We start from the raw sequence: 16,520 nt of genomic DNA, 5'->3' as shown, positions 1-16,520 counted from the left end.
CGGGGGTGCACCGCAGTGGCAGCAGTGCTGGAGAGCTGGATCGGACTGGGCCCTCCCACAGTCACCCCCCTTTTGGAAGGTGTTACGCTGCTGTCCCTTCCCGGCACACACAAAATGTTTCCTCCCCCTGCCCCCCCCCCCACAGGCGCTTAAAACTGATTGACTTCTTATCGCTCTGAACAACTTCTGCCCCCAGCTGTGGGACCCTGAAGGCGGCTGACGGCCTCAGTGCTGAAGCCACCATCGGGTGCAATAAAGCAACCCTGAGAAGGCGGCAGCAGCAGCATGAAAAAGCAGCCTCCACTGCAAAGAGATCGCGGTGGAGGTGGGGTGGCCCAGCCCAGGCTGCGCGCAGAGCAGGAGGGCCCCCTTCTCCGCTCCCGTTCAGCCTGGAGCAGCAGGGCCGGTCCGTCCAGGAGGCCAACTGAGGCGACCGCCTCAGGCAGCCCGATGGGGGGCGCCCGCTTGCGCCCCCCCACAGACTGAGGGCGAGGAGGGGGCCGCCTGCAGGGCGGTGGTCCTCGGGTCTCCTGCACCCCTCCCCTTCGGACCCAGGGGGTGGGGGCGGCACGCCCCGCGGGGCAGTGCGATGGGGGTCGCGGCTGCGGTGAGCGTCCGCCGGGGGGCTCCTTCCTCCCCGGACCCGCGAGCGGCGCCGCGGTCCCTCCTCCTGCCCAGGATGTTGCATCACGGCCGGGCCGGGCCGGGCAGCCGCGGCGCCTGCTCCCTGCAGCAGCCCAGCCCAGCCCAGCCCCGCCGAGCCCCGCCAGCCCAGCCCGACGCCTCCTGCCGCGGCCCCGATCCCGCGCCCGCAGGCGGCAGCGCCATGGACAGCCAGGGGCGCCGCGTGGTGGTCTGCGACAACGGCACCGGGGTGAGCGCGGGCGGGCCGGGGGGGGGGGCGCCGGGACCCTCGCGCTGCGTCCCGTCCGGGCGGTGCCAGCAGAGCGCCTCTGAGCCTGTGCAGAGTGCCCTGGAAGAAACCCCGCGCCTGGGAGCGGAGGGCCTCTGCGCCGCCGCCCCCAGGACATGGGGGCAGGCCTTGGAACCGGGGTCCAAAGAGGCGAGCAGCCGCCCCCGGGGCAGAATCCCACTGGCGGAGAGGTGCCCCCGTCCAGCAGGGTCTTGAGCCCGCCACGGAAATTCTCCGGAGGGAAACCCCAGTCTGGACTTCTTTATTAATCGCTCGCCACCTTCCCAGCTGGCGCACTCAGCTGGGAGAGCCTGGCCTGGCCTGGCCAGAAATCGTCTAAGCCGTGTCCTCCCCCTACCAGCCGTTGGTACTCCATGCTACTGGAGTCATGGGAGTTCCTACTCCCAGTGATTGCCAGCCTGTGGTGTCAGGTCAAACTGGGGGTATTCTGGGAAGGCAGCACATAGATCTTGCCATGGACGTTAGGCCTGCAGACTGGGTTCATTGTGGGAAACGCAGGGCTTATGGCTTTGACTGCCCATCACCTCTTCCACCTTGTGTGTGTGTGTGTGTGTGTGTGTGTGAGCGCTTTAAGAAAATATACATTGGATTGCAGAGTCTCCTTCCTGCAAAAATCCAAGGGCAGGGACTGAGTACGCGTTTTGTAACAGTTGGGAGCCCCTGGTAGAATTGGTCCACGTCTTCGTGAATGAGGTCCCAGTCTGTTCCTGAACCAGCTCGGCCCACTCATCTCCACTGCTCTGCCTTCTCCTCTGCTCCTGGTTCAGAAAAGGAGAGGACACAGCAGAACAAGATGTACGAAAAAGAGAGCAGTAGGCTAGAGTGCCTCTGACACTCTAGCCCACCACTCACTTCTCCACATTTCTCTTCCTCCTTCCTGGATTTGAGAAGGAAGGGGGGATGTTGCAGATGAGGAGGTGTGGAGGGTGGTGGGCTAGAGTTTCTCCACTATGGGAAGAGGAGCAGCTGGTGTGCTGGGAGTGGCACTTGGAGGGGCAGAAGAGGGGGATGGCATTTGGCCCATTGTCTAAGGCAGGGGTCTCTAAACTTTTTCGCCAAAGGGCCTTATCAAATACCTGGTACAGTGTCGAGGGCCGGGGAAAAATTAAATATAAAATTTTAATAAATACATTAGAGATGGAACTTAGATGAATGACTGAAATGAATGAATGTGTTCTAATGTCCAGGATTTCTCCAAGCACCAACACAGCCCAACTTAAATGGACCCTGATTCCCCCACCCTACGAGCACAGCTCCGGTTATGTTTGGTCAACTGGGCCAGAGGCTCTCAGGGGGTCAGAGGCTGGCCGCAGGCTGGATAGAGGCTCACCGCAGGCCGCATCTGGCCCCCTGGTCTAAGGCATTAGGAGGTCTTACCCTGGTCTTGCACATGAAATTATCTTGCATCAGTCCCCTTGATGCATTCAGTCCCCTGCATTATCTGTGCAGTGTCCATGAGGCCGACGGAAGCAATCTCCTCAGGCAGCAGAGGAAGTTTGGAGTAAAGGAAGTGCTGAAGAGAGTAGAGCAGTGAGCAAGAGTGTCAGAGCTGCTCTAGCCCATTAGTCTCCTCTCTTCTACCTCTTGTTCTGTTCCTGCTCTTCTTTTTTCAATTCAGGGAATGGGATGAGCATCCCAGGTAAGGGATGGTGAGGAGGGGGCAGCGTTTGGTCCAGTCAGGCGGTTCTGAGCCAACCCTGTGCTTGTAGGAGGGGAAGAACAGCTTCCCAAAGAGACTAAGGGTGAGGTTGTATACAGCAGGAGTGCTGCTGTCACCTGCGCTGAGCAGTGGATTGAACTAGATGGCCTCCAAGATTCCTTCCAATGCTAGTATTCTATACTTAAGGCAGCTTCCAGTGTTCCAACAGGATGCCTCTGTGCATTCGGGTGACCTGTCTGCAGCCCTTAAATCCCTTAGGGGTGGGAGGGGAACCTCTGTGTGAAAAATGTTTAAGAAAATAACTGTATCAGGTACTCGGTAAGCAAATGAGTTCCTGTTTGCAAGGCTTGTGTACAAGCAGGAAGCAAATGACATGGAGATGGCTTTATATGACAACTGCATGTCTGAGCTCTTGTTGCATGCATGTACACTGGGAAGCTGTGGCTGGCCCAGGATTGTCAACTGAGTCACAACGTTCCACGCATGTGGTTTATCAGACTGGGTGATGTGCTTGCAGACTGCGCCTGACCGTCAACGAGAGAGCAGAGTTGGTGTCAGAGGTCGGGCACTGATTGGAGAGCCGTGTCCCTCAGAGGCCCTTCCTGACTGGGCCACTCTCTGAACCTTCAGCTTGTAGTGGTTGTAGCACTACCTGTGGTTGTAGCTGTAGTGGTTGTAGCACTACCATCAGTGCACCATCGGGAGGTGGGCAGAGGCCCCAGGACCCCCTCTAACCGCTCCTGGCATTGTGTGGAAGCGCTTTCTCTGGGCCACAATTGTATAAGACCTTAAGCAGCCCCATTCTGGTCTGTGAATGTTCCTGGTCTGGGGTGGTGGTGGTGGAGTATTTCCAATGTTTAGAAAGCAGTGTGTGTTCTTGGCTTGTGTGTATGGGCATGCATGCACAAGGGGGTGCAGGTGTTCGTTGTGCGCACAACTGTTCCAGCAGTAACAGTCGCCTTGGCCTGCAGTGCTGTTGGGGTTCCGGAGCATGGCTCCGTGGGCGAAAGAGCCCCCTCGTGTTCTTGCAGAGTCGCCTGGCTCTTTGTTCCCCAACCCACTTCATGTTCCCTTCCCGAACATGACTCACAATCTGGCTGTGCGATCTGTGCTCGGGGAGCTTGTTGAATGCGCCATCAGCGCTTCTTTTGAAAACAGAAATAAAAGTGGGGGCGAGAGAGAGGGTGGTGCGGGGCACGGCCCCATCTAACCTGGGTGCTCTTCTTGGGCCACAGTTCTGTGTGGGCTGGCTTTGGCCCAAGAGGGGGATTGGGCTTCTGGGCCCTTCTTGGCCCTTCAAGACAAGGCAACGACATCTGTTTGAAGCATCTGTTAGGACCACCCCCACCCCACCCTCGACAGACTCATTCCTGCAGCAAGCTGATGGGGGCATGAAATGCCAGTTTGTCTGTTTGGCATGACTGTATGAGCAGGAAAGAAATCCAGGAGCAACCAGAGTTAGGATTAGGCAGCCCAGATCATCAAGACAGAGTTTCGTGCCTGGCCCTGAACCCCTCCCTAGGTCTGTCTGCTGATGTCTACACCAGAACCACAAGTAGCTTCCTCCTTACTCCCCTGGCTGTTCCACCCCAGTCACATTTAGCTGTTTCATTTCCTGTTTCCCCACTTCCTCCTGCTGCTGGGCTGCTTTGGTCAGGGGTCAGAGGTAGCTGGTGCTTGCGCCTTTTGCATCTGGGGCTTGGAAGGAGGGCTGCTGGCCTCTGGACACAGAGAGCCTTCTTGATTCAGCTGACACCTTCCTTTGATGCCGGCCTGCCTTCCCTTTGCAAGTGTTGGTCCCACCTTCCCCCTGTGATGGGTGGAGACATGCAGAGTGTCAGGTTAGAGCATGATAAAGCACACCAGCAGCTAGGAAAAGCCCAAGCTAATCAGTGTGAGACTCAGCTGCACTTATTACTGAGCAGCAACAGGGCTGAAAAAGTACATCAGTGGACGGAGGAACTTGCCTCGCTCACAGGGCAGGGAGTTCCATAGGACAGGGGCCACCACTGAGAAAGCCCTTCTGCAGGTCACTGCTGACCTCAGTTCTGAGGAGGGTGGGACCCGCAGACCCGCTTCCCTAAAAGACCTGCTGTCACATGACACGGCCATTCTGAGAGAACCTACAAAGCTGCTGGTCTCGAGGGGCAATTACTGTCCGGGAAGATGCCGTTGGGAGAATGGGAGCTACGCTTCCTTTTTGGGTTGAGTAGCGCAGCGACAAAGAGCAGTGGAGCGCTAGCAACCGAGTAACGTGCCAGCCTTTGCTCCTCTCACTCCCTGGGTTGTAAGAGGGAGGAGAGCTGGATGCCCACGGCTGAAGTGTAGGCACTTCCTCTTCTTTTTCAGTCCAGGAGGAGGAGGAGGCATAGTTGAGTGGGCGGACAGAGCTGGGTGCTCCTACCACTCTGCTACCTCCGGTGGAGGGGGGTGGAGCGCTCTGTCCGGCAGGGAGCCTCAGCGGGAATTACTCCGAAGGCAGGGGCCGCTTGCCGGCCCCGATGAGGCTCCCTGCCGGACGGAGCGCTCCACCCCCCTCCAGCTACGCCACCATGACCACCTCAGTTGGCCCCATGGATGTCCTCCAGACCTACTCACACCACTGCCAGACACCAATTAGGGGTTTCCACTGCCCCCCCAGGATCAGGCAGCTGTTGTGAAGATGGCTGAGATGGCCACACATTGCAAGCACAGCTGGGCGCATTTGCCCCCCTCTCCCCCCCCACAATGCCTCATCTTCTGTTCCTGAGCCTGTTCCATTCATTTTCTCTCCCCACCTCCTTGCAGTTCGTTAAGTGTGGTTTTGCCGGCTCCAACTTCCCCGAACACATCTTCCCGGCCCTGGTGGGACGTCCCATCATCCGTTCCACGGCCAAAGTTGGCAACATTGAGATCAAGGTGAGTGCAGCTTGGAGTTGGGGCTAAGCATGGCTGATGACAGGTTCCCCGAAAGGAGACTGGAGGCACAGGGAGCTGGTGCCCTGGTGTGGGGGTGGGGAACCCTCACAGCTCCCATGCAGGACTGAAGGAACCCGTGAGATTCGTGGGTTTGTTTTGAGAGCCAGAGGCGATGTTTCTAATGGAACTCTCCCCTGGGACATTCACACAAACAGAGGTGGAAAATACTGAGTACTTTTATAGGGGTTTTCCAAGAAGATGTGCCTTACCTGAGGGCATAGGGTCCCTCCCTGCTCCTCCAACTTCAGCTCCTGGCAATAACAGGAAGCGGGAAATGGAATGGAAGAGGAAGTGTGGAGGACAGAAGAGCTTCAGACGCTCTGTTATGGTGCTGCCCTCTCTCCACACTTCCTTTTTTGTTGTATTCTTTTCCAAATCCAGGAAACAGGTGGTGGAAGAAGAGGAGTTGGCAGTTGGTACCTGGCATGTCTCCTCCAATGTCAGGCGTTCTTGGGCAGGCTCTGGCCACCTGAGTTCTGGGAGGGCTGGGTTCCCCTTTCCTCCTCCCCACAGAAGGGTGGTGTTTGCTGAAGGCATCTAAGGCCCACTTGGATTCCCCACTGGTTTGCTTATTGCCATCGTACCAGTGAAACGTCATGCTCTGCTTCTCGTGCCCCAGGACCTCATGGTTGGAGATGAGGCCAGTGAGCTGCGCTCCATGCTGGAGGTGAACTACCCCATGGAGAATGGGATCGTGCGCAACTGGGATGACATGAAGTACCTGTGGGACTACACTTTTGGGCCCGAGAAACTCAGCATCGACCCCCGGAACTGCAAGATCTTGCTCACAGAGCCCCCCATGAATCCCACCAAGAACCGGGAGAAGATAATTGAGGTGGGTGGAGGCTGCGACCAGTTAGAAGTAGATTGTGGGAGGCGCTGAGAGTGAGGACCAGCCTGAAGGAAAAAGAAGAGGGAGGGAGGAGGGCCTGCAGTGGCCTGGGACGAACGCACAGTGGTCTGGTTTTCTCAGAATCAGAAGGCTGGAAAGTATCACCAGCCAAGCAGAGGGACAGAGTGAGAGCCACAAAAGATCTGAGGGATCCATCACTGAACTGCGGAAGTAGTGGGGAGGTTAAACCTTCTTCCAACCTTTAGTGGCCAAGGGGGGAAGTGCAGGAGGATTTTGATCCTACAGGGTGGGTGAGGAAGCCCCCCTGGGGAGGCGGTAACTGTGGGTGAGGTAGCATTAGCAGCTATGGGAGGGTGTGCTTGGGATGGGATCAGTGGGGGAATTTTAGTGGGTGGGCATAAACCCAGCACTTACAGACCGTTCATTGTCTCTTTCCCATTACAACACAGGTGATGTTTGAGACGTACCAGTTTGAGGGTGTCTATATAGCTATTCAGGCCGTGCTGACCCTTTATGCCCAGGGTAAGTGTGATGATGCCAGTGGTGTTGTGCACAGTTTCAGAAGAGGCATTCCCTCTTGGCTGAGAGAGGAGACTGGCGGAATGCCTCTTCTGTCCTGCTGCAATGCAAGCCAACTAAAAAGGGGGGGGGAGAGACTGTCCTTTAGAGCAGTGGTGTCCAAAGTTTTTGGCAGGAGGGCCACATCATCTCTGACACTATGTTGGGGACCGGGGGGGGGGGAAATAATTAATTCACATTTAAAATTTGAGTAAATTTACATAAGTTTACATAGATGAATATATTAAAGGTGAACTTATATGAATGAATAAAGTTCTTGCAATAGCTCAAGGCCTATAAAAGGCCTTGAACAAAGCAAGGCTGTCCTTTCCTTTGCTGCTGCTACTGCATCACAGATGTGAAACAGCAAGCAGAGGAGGAAGCCCTCATCCCACAGCTCACGTAAGAGGTCAAACAGTTGCCCTAATGCTGAGAGCAGTTACGTTGGGCCAGTGCAGGCTCCAACAAATCTCCAGAGGGCCAGAAACTCATTGGAGACTGGGGCCTCCCTGAGGGCCACATTGAGAGGCCTTGAGGGCTGCAAGTGGCCCCAGGGCCGGGATTTGGGCACCCCTGCTTTAGAGTGTTGTTGATTTACATTTTCTAAAAACCCAAATCAACAAAGGGTTTATAAGAATCCCTGCGAACACTTTCTTACCTCCTTTAGAGTGTTTTTTTCCCCCCTGACATGCAAAGATTTACCGATTTAGGGCACAATCCTAACCAGGTCCACTCAGGAGTCAGTCTTATTTTGTTCAATGGGGCTTACTCTCAGGAAAGTGTGGTTAGGATTGCAGCCTTAATGACTTAATGGCTTGGTCAGCAAAAACCTGCATGATTCACCAAGCAGGACTTCCTCAGTCGACTTGGAGACAGTGATCTGGCTCAGGGGGAGTGAAACTGGGCTGAAAGCAGGTTTAGAGCTGCTGGGCCTCTGTTCAGCTGGCAGCTGTTATTCCCAGAGTTGTCTGCCCCCTCCAGGGGTGTGGCAGTGCCCTGATGCTCTTCCTTCACAGGCCTTCTGACTGGCGTGGTTGTGGACTCGGGGGACGGCGTCACCCACATCTGCCCAGTATACGAGGGCTTCTCCTTGCCGCATCTCACCCGTCGGCTGGATATTGCGGGGCGTGACATCACACGCTACCTCATTAAGGTGAGAGCAGCGGGGATGTTGCCTGCCTCTCTACCCTCATGGGGCTTCCACATTTCCACATACGAGAGGGAGAAGGCAAAGGCACGAAATGGGATCAGCCGAAATTAATGCACAAGCAATGAATGGGAAATCATTTGCAATGGCATGCACCACTGCCTTTTTCATCTTCCTCCTCCTCCTCCTCACTTTCAGTTATGAATCATGAAAATAACTATGACTTTTTGTTGTGCAAAGCTTACTTCCAGTGCAAGCCTGATGAATGTCTACTCAAAAGGAAGTCTCATTGCATTCCACTGGTGATAGTGGCCCCCATGCCACCCAGGGCTAGGACCACAGAATGCTCTCCCCCCTGGAGAATGCTGCCACCCCCACCATTGCATCTGGGGGGGCCTTCCGAGGGCCAGAGGAGACTGTACGGGGCCTCCTCCAGGCCTCCGGAAGGCCTAAAATGTCACTTTTGGTTTTCACCCCAAAACTGGAAGTGATGTTCCAGTTTTGGGGGGCAAGCCAGAAGTGATGCTTTAGACCAGGGCTGTCCAAACTTTTTGGCACATCATCTCTCTGACACTGTAGCAGGGGCCGGGAATAAAATTTGAATAAATTTACATAAATGAATATATTAGAAATGGAACTTATATGAATGAATGAAGGTCTTGCAATAGCTCAAGGCCTATAAAAGGCAGGTATTTCCTTCGCTGTTGCTACTGCATCACAGACATCAAACAGCAAGCAGCCCTTGTCGCACAGCTCACATGAGAGGTCGAACAGTCTCCCTCTCACTGATAGCAGTTGCATCAGGCCAGCATGGGCTCCAGCAAATCTCTGGAGGGCCAGAGGCTCATTGGAGACTTGGAGGCTCCCCGCGGGCCAGATTGGGAGTCCCTGAGGGCCGCAAGTCGCCCCCGGGCTGGGGTTTGGGCACCCCTGCTTTAGACCTTCCAGAGGTCTTTGGAGGGCTGGAGGAGGTGGTGTTTAAGCCATTTCTGCCCAGTGTTGCATATACGCAACAGGGATAAAATGTGTACACCTATGCGCTGGGCAGAAATTGGTTAACGGTCTTCTGGAGGCCTCTGAAGGCCCTCAGAGGTTCTCTGTACAGTGTGCCAGGGGGGAGAGTGGGTGGCGGTACATCACCTGCCCCCCTTCACAGGTATGCCAGTATTGAATTCACTGGGTTGAAGCCTTAAACACACACACTGCAGCACTCGTCTCCAAATCACATTCCAGTTCCCACATTGTGCCGGGGCGGGGCGTGCGTGTGTGCCAAGATGCAAGTTTATAGTATGGACCGCTCTCCTTATCTCCCCGCCCTGGCAGCTCCTGCTGTTGCGCGGCTATGCTTTTAACCACTCGGCCGACTTCGAGACGGTGAGGATGATGAAGGAGAAACTCTGTTATGTGGGCTACAACATCGAGCAGGAGCAGAAGCTGGCACAGGAGACGACAGTGCTTGTGGAGTCCTACACGGTAATTGATGGAAGGCGGAGTGGGCGTGGGCACCACTGCTGAACGTGTCCCGCAGTTTCACAGGGCTAAGCCCCAGAGCCAGGGTTTATGAGGCCTTGGATAGCCCCATGTTACCCTGCACATGCCTGATCTTGTCTGATCTCGGAAGCTAAGCAGGGTCAGGCCTGGTTAGTACTTGGATGGGAGACCGCCTGGGAATACCGGGGGCTGTAGGCTTATACCATCGTCTTTCGAGACTGAAGGTTGCCAACCATTTGTCAAGGAAAACTGTCTTTGAACATATGCAGAGTGCCTTTTGCATAGTTTCACATATCACAGCCCACCAGGAAGGTTAATCCTTCCTGTGAACCAGGACCAGAGACTAGGAATGCACACTGGGAATGCCTTCCTTGGTGCAACTGGCACTAACCATTCCAGTGCATCACGGCTTCCCATGTCCCCAGATCAGGATGACGCAACACTCTGGGCAGCCATGTCTATGGTGCAGTGACGCAGTGGGCATTGCGCCCAAATTTCTGGGCAGACGCAACTGCCCAGAGTGTCGTGTTGTCCCAAACTGCGGCTCGTTGGAATGGTAAGCGCCAGTCACGGGCGTTTGGAAGAGGGTAAGTGCTGCGGGCCAGGCTTTGGAGGGAGCTGTTCTAGCCAGCTGTTGCTCTCCATGCTTCCTCTTCTGCTCTTTTCCACCTGAGGAACAGTGCAGAAACTTGGAGGAGTGTGATGGTCTAGCTAGAGTTGGAGATTCACCTCTTTGCACTTCCTCCTCTTCTGTAGCCCAGAGGTGTCAAACACAAGGCCTATGGGCCAGATTCAGCCACTGGAAGCTTTTTGTCTGGTCCTCTCCCAACACCAGCTGAACTGCGGTGATGCCTTGGCAGAAGCCGTTCTACTGAAAGGGCTGCCACCTGATGGTGAACACTCCCATGTCTTGGAATTGTGATCTAGGTTTGCATATTTTCTGTCACTCGCAGTTAATGAGTTCCTAAATGCTTATTATTAATCAATTTAATGTAATTAATTTTTCACATTTTCATACCGCCCTTCTTCGAAAGAGCACAGGGTGGTGTACACAGTTGCCCCCCCTCATTATGAGGTCAAAATGCTGATTTCTGGTCCTGAGCTCCTTAATGATGTCTACTGTCTACTTAATTGCATCACTTCTGACCCTCAGCAGGTGCCACGAATGCCATCCGGCCACGGAAAGAAGTTTCAGTAACCCCTGCCCACTTTCCTGTCCTGCTCCTCCTCTCCAGTCCTCCTTTTCAAGTCTAGGGAGGTGGAGAAGGAACAGAGCAGAAGAGGAAGTGTGGAGGAGTCCTGAATGTTGGGCTAGAAGTTTGGAAAGAGCTGTTTCTGTTTGATCATTCAGGCCAGATGCAAGGGAGGGCACCAGGATGAGGTCTCTTGTTATCTGGTGTGCTCCCTGGGGCATTTGGTGGGCCGCTGTGAGATACAGGAAGCTGGACTAGATGGGCCTATGGCCTGATCCAGTGGGGCTGTTCTTATGTTCCTAACTACAATTCCCAGGAGGCCTTGCAGGTCTCTTGTTATCTGGTGTGCTCCCTGGGGCATTTGGTGGGCCGCTGTGAGATCTAGGAAGCTGGACTAGATGGACCTATGGCCTGATCCAGTGGGGCTGTTCTTATGTTCTAACGTTGTGCATTTTTACTATGTGCCGTTTTCAATTGTTGGCAGCCGCCTCAAGTGTTCTTACGTAGGGCACAAATGTACAAAATACGTAACTAGACACACTGCCAGTGGACAAAAGCTCAGCTGGCAGAAGATGCCTCCAAGACCAGGAGAAGCCACAGCATTGGGGAGTTCCCATGGCTCCCTGATGCCACCCTTATCCCGTCATCCCTGCAGCTCCCAGACGGGCGGGTGATCAAAGTTGGCGGGGAGCGTTTTGAGGCACCGGAGGCCTTGTTCCAGCCACATCTCATCAACGTGGAAGGCGTGGGCGTGGCTGAGCTGCTCTTCAACACCATCCAGGCAGCTGACATCGATACCCGGTGAGTGGGACCTTGAGAGGACCCAGGGCAGGGCAGGGAGAGTCACACTGAGGTGGAGCTTTCACTTGGGAATGAAATGGTGTGGAGACTGGAGAGGTGGCCCGAGCTCAGCCATTTCAACCAGGTGTGCCAGGGCACACTGGAGTGCTGAGGCAGGTCTGCAGGGGTGCCTTGGGAGTTTGAACCACAGCGGCTGAAAATGGCTGAAAAACTCTTCTGGGTTCTGTGGCTCATGTTACCCTGCACATGCCTGATCTCATCTGATCTGAGAAGCTAAGCAGGGTCAGGCCTGGCTAGTACTTGGATGGGAGACCGCCTGGGAATACCGGGTGCTGTAGGCTTGTACCATGATCTCGGAAGCTAAGCAGGGTCAGGCCTGGTTAGTACTCGGATGGGAGACCGCCTGGGAATACCGGGCGCTGTAGGCTTGTACCATAGTCTTTCGAGACTGAAGGTCGCCAACCAAGAGGCGAGGACCATAGAGAAGACTATAGAGGTCAGTGTGCCATGAGAAGAACAACACTGGAAATCTCTGCCTGAGCTGCTGCTAGTCAGCATTCAAGGCAGCCCACGGGAAAGACTCCAAAGGGGCAGCCTCTGTTGCCATCTTGCTCAGCTTGCAGACCTCGTGCAGGGCAGGGGAGGAGAGGCAGCCCCGATTGACCTCCTCCTCCCCAGACAGTGGCATCATTGCCCTTTCCTCCCCCTGCCCAATTCCCTTTTTGTTGCAGAGCTGAGTTCTACAAACACATTGTGCTTTCCGGTGGCTCCACCATGTACCCTGGACTGCCGTCCCGCCTGGAGCGCGAGATCAAACAGCTGTATCTTGAACGGGTGCTGAAGGGCGATGTGGAAAAGCTGTCTGTGAGTCAGGGTGCCTGCGTCGGTGGGGGTGGGGAGTTAGGTGCTGCCCCCTGTTGGCCTGCCTGCCATCATGCACTGCCTCAGCTTTCTCCAGCCAGACAGCCCTATTGGGAGGGAAGCAGAATTTGGGGACTGAGATGGGGTCGTGAGAAGCAGGGAGAGACCCACAAGGCACAGTCTGGGGAAATGCATTCCCTGCACAAGCCCCCTGGAAATGTGTGCTTGTAGCTCTCCATTCCAGTGGAGCAAAGTGGGTTTTCACGTGTTATTTGGAGTCAACCGAAACAGAGACACCTGCGTTGGCTCGGTCATGTCGTGAGAATGGGTGATGGCCGGATCCGAAGGATCTCCTCTATGGAGAACTCGTGCAAGGAAAGCGCCCTACAGGTAGACCACAGCTGCGATACAAGGACATCTGCAAGAGGGATCTGAAGGCCTTAGGAGTGGACCTCAACAAGTGGGAAGCCCTGGCCTCTGAGCGGCCCGCTTGGAGGCAGGCTGTGCAGCATGGCCTTTCCCAGTTTGAAGAGACACTTGGCCAACAGTCTGAGGCTAAGAGGCAAAGAAGGAAGGCCCATAGCCAGGGAGACAGACCAGGGACAGACTGCACTTGCTCCTGGTGTGGAAGGGATTGTCACTCCCGGATTGGCCTTTTCAGCCACACTAGACGCTGTGCCAGAACCACCTTTCAGAGCGCGATACCAGAGTCTTTCGAGACTGAAGGTTGCCAACACAGTGGAGTCAACTATAGTTTGCTGATTTGCACGTCCGTGGCAGCTGTGGTTTGCCTAGACCAGGAAGTCAGGAGGGATTTGTAGCATCTGTGGGGCAGAAGGAGCACACAAGCTCCACACACAGACCCAGGGCTGGCCTCTTCCCAAAGCCTCCTGGTGCCTGTTGTTAAATGTTGCCTCTGGGCTCTGCTTTGCCTATTCCTAGGATTGGCAGAGAGAGGGCAAGAATGTGGTGGAACAGGAAGTGGGAAGAGTGGGGAGCTAGAATGTCTGCACAGCCCACCACTTCTCTCCTGCACACTTCCTCTTCGTGCCCCTATTCTTTTTTTCCAGTCCAGGAAGCATCAGGAGCAGAGGAGGCAAGTGAGCAGACAGAGATGGGCACTTTCCACCAATTGCTAAAGGAACTGTGGTTTGGCAGCTGTATGCAAACAGAGCTAACTTTCCATTTCTGCCTCTCCCCAAAACACGGCTTTGATGCCATCACAGCTGTGACTCACAGCCCCGTTGTGGGTGGGTCTCAGCCAATTAAAGGCCAAAGTATTAAACAGGACATACAAAGCCTTCTGGCTAATATTTCCTGGCCATTTTCTTCCACAAGCTCTAAAAGCAAATTTTGCAAACTGAAATGTCAAGTTTTCCCCAATTTCAGATCCACTCTTCAGAACCGTGCCTGACTAAAATATTTCTTTACACAGCGTGTGGTTGGTCTGTGGAACTCCTTGCCACAGGATGTGGTGATGGCGTCTGGCCTGGATGCCTTTAGAAGGGAATTGGACAAGTTTCTTGAGGAAAAATCCATTACGGGTTACAAGCCATGATGTGTATGCGCAACCTCCTGATTTTAGAAATGGGCAATGTCAGAATGCCAGATGCAAGGGAGGGCACCAGGATGAGGTCTCTCGTTATCTGGTGTGCTCCCTGGGGCATTTGGTGGGCCGCTGTGAGATACAGGAAGCTGGACTAGATGGGCCTATGGCCTGCTCCAGTGGGGCTGTTCTTATGTTCTTAAACTACAATTCCCAGGAGGCCTTGCAGGTCTCTTGTTGTCTGGTGTGCTCCCTGGGGCATTTGGTGGGCCGCTGTGAGATACAGGAAGCTGGACTAGATGGGCCTATGGCCTGCTCCAGTGGGACTGTTCTTATGTTCTTAAACTACAGTTCCCAGAAGGCCTTGCAGGTCTCTTGTTATCTGGTGTGCTCCCTGGGGCATTTGGTGGGCCACTGTGAGATGCAGGAAGCTGGACTAGATGGGCCTATGGCCTGATCCAGTGGGGCTCTTCTTATGTTCTTATGACTATTCGGTCAGCACCCTCCTGCCCTGCCCGTCTGGAGAGCGGTGGGTAGGTGAGGAATTATTGGGGGGGGCGGGTTGTCCTGTTTTAACCTCCCCAAAGTTTGCTGAGCTTGACTGACAGATTAACTCAGGTCCAGCCACCAAGCTTAAGGGCTTGCTGGAATTCAAACCTGGGTCTCGATCAGGAACGAAGCTGCATTTGCACTTGGTGGGTTATGCACCATTTCGTTGGACCCACCTCTAGCAAGGAGATGATGGGCGGATCTTTGAGACCAGAGGTGGGCCAGGTCCAAAAAAGGACTGTTGCCAATAGGTGGAGGTTTAGGCCTGCAGAGCTTGAAAGTGGAGGAGGTCATTTCCACCAGAGAACAAGCAGGCTTCTGCTCCAAACGCCTGGTTCTAAAGCCCCCACTTTTCCCACTCCAGAAATTCAAGATCCGCATCGAGGACCCTCCCCGGCGGAAGCACATGGTGTTCTTGGGGGGAGCTGTGCTGGCCGACATAATGAAAGACAAAGACAACTTCTGGCTGAGACGCTCCGAGTACCTGGAAAAGGGGACCCGAATCCTGGAGAAGCTGGGGGTGACTGTGCGATAGGACGCCCCGCCTTGCTCCTGCCTTCGCGCATTCCAACCCAGCCCCTCTTCCCTCTCTCATGTCTTCAGTTTCTTTTCTGGTGGAACCAATGCCATGCAGAATGTCTTCCTTAGATGGGGCACATATTGGCCAAGAAAAGGCATCCCCCGCTTACAGAAATAATCTTGCCCCCCACCCCCCCTCGCAACTTTCCTCCCCTTATGGCATATGCAGCAACAGCCCTCCCCCCTTCGCGGCAAGCCAACATCAGGGTCATATTCCATGTCTCCAACAGCTGCAAGCGTTCACTCAGGGAATGTTCCCATAATCCTTCTGCCTTTTGTTTCACAGCAAGTTTCTAGACCTCAAGGCTTCTAGACCAGCCAGGCTTAAAAACACCCTGCATTTTCAGCTCAGGGATATCAGGGATGCAGGAACAGGGGCGGTTAAGGCTGAGAACAGAGGCCTCGTCTTCCTGCCCCTACAACTCACATATCATCTCCTTCCATTTTCTTACATTCCCCCTCCCCCCCCCCCAAAAAAAAAACACGCTGCTAAGCTGGAGCGTTTGTCCTTTCATCCTCACCCCAGGACAAGAACACAACCCAGTCCCCTTTTCTATGGGTGCGTGACGGGGAGGTTAGTTCTTCAGGAAGAGACACTTTTTGCTAAGAACTAGTAGGAAGAACTCTCAGAAGTCAAAACCACAGAGGGATCTTTGAAACTGCAAATTTTTTTTCCAAGCCTAAATCCAGCCTTTCAAAATCTGACACTGGCATCTGGAACAGAGTGAGCAAGGCAAGATGGGGGGGGGGGCTGGATTTAGCTCTGTACCAAATTAAAGTTGGCCATCAGTCCAGTACCCTCCCATTACAAATGTCGCCTACTCAGGAACAGCGTTACCACCCGGCAGTTTTTATGGGGGTGCCTAGGCTTCCAGCTGCCCACGAAATTCAGCAGGTAAAGCGCCCCATCAGCTATCTGTTGGGAAAAGGAGTGCCTTTTGAATTGACAGCAGTCACGTGTCTGTTTGAAGTCACAGAAGTCCTACCTGGGAGGAGGACACAGGTGGATCCCAGCCCCTTCCCCAAATTTTGTTCCTCCATCACTGCCACTGCATTTGCAGCCCCCCTTCCCTCCTGCAAATGCTTTTGTCTTCTTTTTCCAAGCACAAAAATTGGGGTGCCGATGAAAAATCCTGTTCAGGGGAGCTGACCCCTTAGTTTAGTGGCTCAATTGGCAGAAGCTTCTGCTTATCCTGCTTCAATTTTCATTTTTGGGGGGAGGTGGGGGGGAGAGTCAGCAACAGGAATTCTCTGTGGCCCCTCCTATCCTCCTCATTAGGAGGTCTCCCACTCTCCTTCCTCACCACTTCTGCTCTTTGTATAAACTGGGGGGGGGGCAAGGGGGGAGAAATCACATTCCCCTTCTTTAATTGTTCTTTTAAAAAAACTT

General features: G+C 54.3%; 1 protein-coding gene and 2 pseudogenes across 1 annotated transcript; all 3 read left to right on the top strand.

The window, feature by feature from the left end:
• The first annotated feature begins 740 nt into the window (after positions 1–740).
• On the top strand, positions 741–16,478 carry LOC136635290 (actin-related protein 2-B-like). The gene is made up of 9 exons (XM_066610442.1): positions 741–874; positions 5,382–5,492; positions 6,172–6,387; positions 6,855–6,927; positions 7,980–8,116; positions 9,434–9,583; positions 11,450–11,595; positions 12,327–12,459; positions 14,916–16,478. The coding sequence occupies exons 1-9, from the start codon at positions 827–829 to the stop codon at positions 15,084–15,086; spliced, it is 1,185 nt and encodes a 394-aa protein (XP_066466539.1). The 5' UTR covers positions 741–826; the 3' UTR covers positions 15,087–16,478.
• Positions 9,681–9,799, top strand: LOC136635323 (5S ribosomal RNA; annotated as a pseudogene).
• LOC136635303 (5S ribosomal RNA) lies at positions 11,817–11,936 on the top strand (annotated as a pseudogene).
• Positions 16,479–16,520: the final 42 nt, after the last annotated feature.

The sequence above is a fragment of the Tiliqua scincoides genome, chromosome 15 (genome assembly GCF_035046505.1).
Source record: "Tiliqua scincoides isolate rTilSci1 chromosome 15, rTilSci1.hap2, whole genome shotgun sequence".
Lineage (NCBI taxonomy): Eukaryota > Metazoa > Chordata > Lepidosauria > Squamata > Scincidae > Tiliqua > Tiliqua scincoides.
The sequence above is the reverse complement of the archived record's forward strand: the minus strand, read 5'-3'. Positions and strand labels throughout refer to the sequence as shown.

Bases quoted from the DNA above. Each gene is read 5' to 3' on its own strand.
- LOC136635290 (XM_066610442.1), top strand. From the start codon at position 827: ATGGACAGCCAGGGGCGCCGCGTGGTGGTCTGCGACAACGGCACCGGG. The intron at 6,388-6,854 runs GTGGGTGGAGGC...ATTACAACACAG, and splicing joins ACCGGGAGAAGATAATTGAG to GTGATGTTTGAGACGTACCA. The intron at 6,928-7,979 runs GTAAGTGTGATG...CTTCCTTCACAG, and splicing joins GCTGACCCTTTATGCCCAGG to GCCTTCTGACTGGCGTGGTT.